Source organism: Perca flavescens, chromosome 6, assembly GCF_004354835.1.
Source record: "Perca flavescens isolate YP-PL-M2 chromosome 6, PFLA_1.0, whole genome shotgun sequence".
Classification (NCBI taxonomy): Eukaryota; Metazoa; Chordata; class Actinopteri; order Perciformes; family Percidae; genus Perca; species Perca flavescens.
Genome location: NC_041336.1, coordinates 25,881,058 through 25,887,510, shown reverse-complemented (window position 1 = coordinate 25,887,510; position 6,453 = coordinate 25,881,058). Strand labels below are relative to the sequence as shown.

The following is a 6,453-nucleotide window of genomic DNA, read 5'->3' as shown; positions in this document are numbered from 1 at the left end:
AAGAGAGCTAAGAATTAAGGCCTTTTTATGCTTCTGCGTAGAATTTACAGCGTACCCTCGCAGACCCCTCTGTGTCTACGCCAGACCCTACGCCGTGGCCTGACGTGCACCTCTCGGAAAATGTAACTACATGTCGCAGTGACGCACGGCGCTTGGCCGTGGCTTGGTAGCATTGCATTTTCAGTTTCCTGGTTCTCCTTCTCCATAAACAACATGAAATCAAGGAGGGGGTTAACTTTTCCTGCTACAGATTTCCAACCACATTAACCAGCTCCGACGTGGCTCGGGAAAGGGAAGTTTGGGGTCCCCTGCTGGAGCTGCTCCCCCCGCGACCCGATACCGGATAAGCGGGCGAAGATGGATGGATGGATGGATGGATGGATGGATGGAGATTTCCGACCTTGGTCAGAAAACACAGGGGAGACACTTTGTTTCTCTCACTATGACTCTAGAGTTGGTACTTGCTCCGAAGCTAATCGGCGTCACTCTCTCACTTCTCCCTCACTCTAACACACTCCCCACACACACACACACACGCCGGCTCGACGCACACACCAGCGCACAAATATTAACATCAGGCCACTTTACGTAGGCTACGGCGAAAGCTCTGCGTGGAGCCTGCGCAGAACCATAAAAAGGCCTTTAGTCTACAGGGTCATTTCTATTTACTTTTGTTTCTTAATGTTACGATATGACATGAAATTGTGCATCAACTACACAGTAACACGGTTTCAAAGGAATTGCTGAACATGGCTCAGTCCAGGAAACTAAACTTGATACAAAATAGAATTGCAGCAAACAGGTGAAGTTTGTTTGTATACCTCAATATCACATATACCTTAAACTTTAGAACCTTGACTGGGAATCTCAGGAGAAAGAGAAAATAGTGTAAGGAGGAGAAGGAGAATAGCCATAGCAGGAAATCATGAGGACCATAACTGCTGGGAACATGCCATATCCATCAGTTTAAACCCGCTCCAATCACAATTGTAATGCTCAAGTGAAAGGTGTTGTTGGTAGAGACAAACCCACACATAATTACAGACGCTGCACTTCTCTTCAGCTGGATGGAGTGTTGTTTTGGTTTCACGGCCCGCAACGTTAAGGTTTTGATTCACCGCTCTCATCAACCTTGTTTTAAGCCACACCAGTTATCCTCATTGACATAGTTTGGACAAACACTCACATTCATCTGATGGCCATAAACAGAACTTCAAATAAATACTTATGCTGGACCTGACTGCTACAACTGAACCAGAAAACAAGTCAGTAGCATTAAGTAGTGCTCACTTAAAAAATGTGAGCTAATTAAGTATTTACTTAAAAAAAGCAAGCTTGATTAACTTAAAAACCATTAGCTAATTAAGTGTCATTTACTTAAAATAAACAAGTTGTCTTCACTTAACAAGTATACGCTTATTGAGTGTTACTTACTCAGAATAAACAAGCTGTGTTCACTTAAAATTTTTTTATTTATTAAGTATTGTTTACTCAGAACAATTAAGCTGCACTAATTTACCATTACTAAGTTCATTGAACTTACTTTTTTCAAGGCAATGAGTTTTCATACATTTTTTAAGTAAAGTCAACTTGTTAAAATTAACAGTTACTCAGTTATACTCAGAGTTATACTCAGTTATACAATTATATTAAAAATGTGAGCTAATTAAGTATTTACTTAAAAAAGCAAGCTTGATTAACTTAAAAACCTTGAGCTAATTAAGTGTCATTTACTTAAAATAAACAAGTTCTCTTCACTTAATAAGTTTAAGCTTATTGAGTGTTACTTACTCAGAATAAACAAGCTGTGTTCACTTAGAAAATATAAGTTTATAAAGTATTGTTTACTCAGAACAATAAAGTTGCACTAATTTACTATTACTAAGTTCATTGAACTTACTTTTTTCAAGGCAATGAGTTTCCATACATTTTTTAAGTAAAGTCAACTTGTTAGTATTAGTATGTTATTACTCAATTCTATTAAGTTGTACTTAAGTTATGTTTTTTAAGTTAAGGAAGAACATGTTACACCAACTAGAAAAAATTAAGTTAGTAGAAATTTTTCTAAAACTTTGAGTATACACTACTTAATCTATTTAAGTACTTTGAACGTTCGGATTTACGTTCAAAGGCAAAGGCAACTGTTTGCCAACACGCTTGCTATATCAACTTTTAAAGGTGATAATATGTCATTGTTGTGCTGGCCCCAAGTAGCCAAAAAATTTATTAATGAAGGGTTAACAATTCTGACTAATCCTAAACTAAACCTAGCTAAGCATTACCTTGCATGGCAGCTTGATCAATATCACAAGATCACGCGTGAATCGCGGGATCACATGTCTGACAAAAATCCATCTTCTCAGGCTCAAGTAATGCATTTGTGTCTGAACAGCAGCAGAACCGAACCAATCAGCATCTGAAGAGGAGCTACTGGCAGCTACGGGCGTGGTTTATGTGTGTGACGGTTTGGCGGACATGATAGATAGATGATTCATCCAATCACCTGTCTGCCCTTTTCCAAACAGTTTCCAATGCTGGCTTCTCAGATGGTTCTGTGTTCAAAAACCATCTGGTGTGTCAGGTTAAGCTCAGAATGCACCAAGCCTAAACTGCAGTACTTTTCTGCACTGTGGAGGTATGAATAGGGGAACTCAAGGCATGACGACAATATTGTGCCCTGTTGAAGAGTGTGTAGTTTCTGTCTCCCCCATGAGGAATTCTTTGTAATGACAACAACACTGACGGCGCGTCCACGTGATTCAAGCCTTCAGTGATCGTGAATGCGCCCCCACCCCTCTCCTCCACACAGTTGCTAGTATGCAAGGAGGACACGGAGGATTAAAAAAGCATGATTTAAGCTTTAAGCCCAAAATGTATGATTGAAGGAATCAAGTTTTCTTTGAGAGCTTTTTTTTCCACCTTTGGAAGAATATATGATGTAGACGTTTAAGTTTCACACCACCCCGGTAAGATCAAATTCACTCCAATTGACAGCTGAAAAGAAAGACTCATGCCACAGCTGAGATGCTGACATGACACACTTTTGTTTATTGTTATTTCATTTACATTGTAAAAATCACATTGAAAAAGCCATCACCTGTCTATCAGTGCTTTGAACCATTTTTGTTCCATATTAATGCATGCAATACATGACTTGTGTAAAACTGTAGGACAGTGTAATGAAAAAACAGAGCAGTGACACTTCAGACAGCATGTTTATACCTTATGTCATGAAAAAAAGATTTCCAGTCGACCTGTTGTAAATGATCGGTAATGTTCACTTGCTGAATTGGACTTTTGACATTTGACATTGACTTTTATTTTCTTCAAAAATAAAATAAATGTTTTGAATAAAAAATGTGCAGTTTGTCAGCATGAAATCCTATGAAACGTAATACAAAAAATATAAAGGTAATGGGCTTAGGGTAGAGTAATACAATGGCACATTTATACTGCTTAATAATACAGTCTTCCAGCAACGCTGTATTGTAAAGCCAATAAATAAGACAAACAATACTGTACACGGGTCACACAATTCTTTTGTTCTTTCCTGAAACTGGGGGACTTCACATAGATTTGGTGACAGAAGACATTGTTGTAGCACCGCTGAGTATGAAAGTCAGTTCACAAAGCTTTGACCCATCTCAAAATAGCTCTTATGTATGATGCATTTCGTTTTGTTCTCTTCTTCTTCTTTTTTTACATGACAACACAAAGCTTCCTGCTATTGTCCCAGTCTGTTTTGTATCAAGCCGTAGAGTAAAATTATGTTTTCTTACTTGCTTCTTTGATTCATCCCTTTTCATTATCAAACCCCAGATTTCCAATTGATCAAGAACTGCAGTGCAGTCTAGGCCATATCACATGTTGTTGCGTGACAGTGCCTGAAACCTCATCAACTGTTTTCTCTGTTGGCCTGCCATCATTAGCCTTTGGTTGACTGGGAGATGTTGGGTGTCCTGGGTACAGATCTGTTCAATCACATACAGTACATAAACAAAGCTGGGATTTTTAAGGTTTTCAGTTTCTTTTAGATATGTCAGTCTTATTCACTTTAATCAAGATCCCCATTTTGCTAGTTCCTCCTCATAATTCTCTCCTTTAGTTGTACTGTCCTGATCACATTCCTGTGTAGTGAATCAAGTTGTTGTATCCAGATGTCCGGCATCACAGGGGAGAAGAAAGGGCACCGCAACTCTCTTGCACTTCCAATGAAGTGTCATTTTTTTTTCAGTGCTCGCCACACGCTTAAAGCATGGGCGTCAAATTTAGTCTTTTGTCTATCTAACTACCTATCTGTCTGCGTCACAGACAGAGTCACTCCGTATTATTATAGGTTTGAATTTGAACAGGATTGGCAGCACTGCTTGCCGTAGAACTTGTGGTTGCAGACTCCATGCTGGGGCACCAGGTAACACCAGTTGAAGTAATCCCGACACACAAGGTCTGTAGAAAAAAAAATAATAAATCCTTATGAAGGCTGGTTTCTGTTCTGACAGTGTATTTGAAGATAACTCTGTTCACAGTCCAGATTAGAAGAGTTTGTATACAAGCATGAATGAAGCACTAATATGTTAGAGCGTCAGTACCTTTCTTCTCAGGTTGTGGGCAGAAGTTGGTGTTGCAGGCCTGGGACATTGAGGGCTTAAGATGGAGGGAACAGCCAGGAGAGGGTTTCCCTTGGACCAGACATTGGACTGTCCTGGCCTGCACTCCTCCTCCGCATGTCACTGTGCACTGTAGGGTACAAAGAAACCTTGATGATGGATACAATGAATGTCATGAAACATGTTTTAACTTATTCAATTCCTCCTCTCTTGTCAATCACCAAGTGTTAGCTTACAAAGTGACCATTGCCAGCACAACTCTGGATACGTGAAGAATGTTGGGGGGACTTTGATGACTTACACAGAAGCATTTAATGAAATCTTTATCAAGGAGAATTAGGATTGAGCTGCACAGTTTAACCCCAGTGCCATCCCAACTCTGCGTTTCGTGAATTTCCAAGAGGCTTATATCTCCCACTGAAGCTGTCAAGTTTGAGTTATGCAAAGATATTGATGGCGCCATAACATAGGCACCACAAACACAGATGCTCACCTAAATCTTGTTATTTTGCAAGTTCAGTCTATCTCTGGGAAATAGACTAAGGTGTGTGTGAGGCCCCTTTACCCTGTTTCTGCCGACCTTTAAAAGGAGACGGTCCCGGAACACAACATTCCCTTATCATAAAGCAGCCTAGACTTCCTCAATCTCTAGAGACACACATACATTCATAAATTCATACTTGAACACAGGACAGGTTTGGTGTTGGAGTATCGCCAAATAGACATTCTTGTCCCCTGACCTGTGACCTAAAAGTAACCTGATGTTATTTAAGTTTTCCCCCTTGCCTCATCTTACCACAATATGGTGTTTCTGGAAATTCCACCACAACCATTAACAAAGCAGAAACTCTGCAGGCATAGAATGTAATGTAGTGCTCATGCATGGTTCCTACCTGAGACCAAGGAGATGAGTGCCATTCTGCTCGAGGCGGAGGTTGAGGGAGGGGTTGAGGTGGATGGGCATGATGATGTGTGCTCCATCGGTGGACTGGTGGGGTAGTGCGGACTTGGCACTCGGCCAGGATGCAGGGCCTCTGGAGCTCTACTGTGGGCTTGGGGACATGGTGGCACTTCTTGGCAGCAAGCTCTCTGTATTTTCCTGCAGTGTCCTGTATTATGGAAACCAAAAACATTCATGTAAACCACAAGATGCCATTTTGTAATATGACACCCTCAAGAAAACTACCCTTTACAATAAAATCTGTAAATGTTGAACACTACAGTAAAGAAAAAAATTAAAAGCTAAATTATACCAAATCGAGATTTGAAGAGATGATAATTTAAGGCAGGGATTTGTCACAACTCATGTTTTAAGTTACTAATTTAATAATTAAGAATCAACATTTTGCTATATTTGAGTGAACATCATTACATATGTAATACACACCTTCTCTGCACACTTGATGAAGCGTGCCTGATAGCCACGACCACATGTTACTGAACACTAGACGATCAAAGACGGGAAAGAACGGAGAAGAAATGGAGAGAAAACATATTTACATTAGCTAAAAATTATAATTTTACATGACTAATGCTGTATTTATTTCAGCTACATATTGTTTTGATCAGTCTTTATAACTGCTCTTGAATTACCTCTTGCCACGTGGAGACAAACCACTGGACTTTGCGTTGTTTCTGGCAGCGTTTGATGAAACAAGATTCTTGATTGGTGGGTTTTGACAGGCCTGCGCACAAACTGTCTGGCAGTGAGTGTGTCTGGGCACCGGGGTTGGTGCTCGTACACAGCACCGTCCTCTTCCTTGAGCCGTTGCCACACTTACGAGAACACTGCCAAATAAACATGGTAATGATAAAATGTAATGTAATGTTAAATGCTTTTAATCTA

General features: G+C 40.1%; 1 protein-coding gene across 1 annotated transcript in view; it reads right to left on the bottom strand.

The window, feature by feature from the left end:
- Positions 1-3,116: 3,116 nt before the first annotated feature.
- Positions 3,117-6,453, bottom strand: part of adamts16 (ADAM metallopeptidase with thrombospondin type 1 motif, 16) — a 55,167-nt gene continuing 51,830 nt past the window's right edge. Inside the window, exons 20-24 of the mRNA XM_028580515.1 lie at positions 6,201-6,395; positions 5,995-6,051; positions 5,501-5,716; positions 4,590-4,737; positions 3,117-4,446 (exon numbers count right to left, since the gene is read on the bottom strand). Coding sequence (XP_028436316.1) covers positions 4,331-4,446; positions 4,590-4,737; positions 5,501-5,716; positions 5,995-6,051; positions 6,201-6,395 — 732 coding nt within the window. The 3' untranslated portion in view covers positions 3,117-4,330. The remainder of the gene's footprint in view (positions 4,447-4,589; positions 4,738-5,500; positions 5,717-5,994; positions 6,052-6,200; positions 6,396-6,453) is intronic.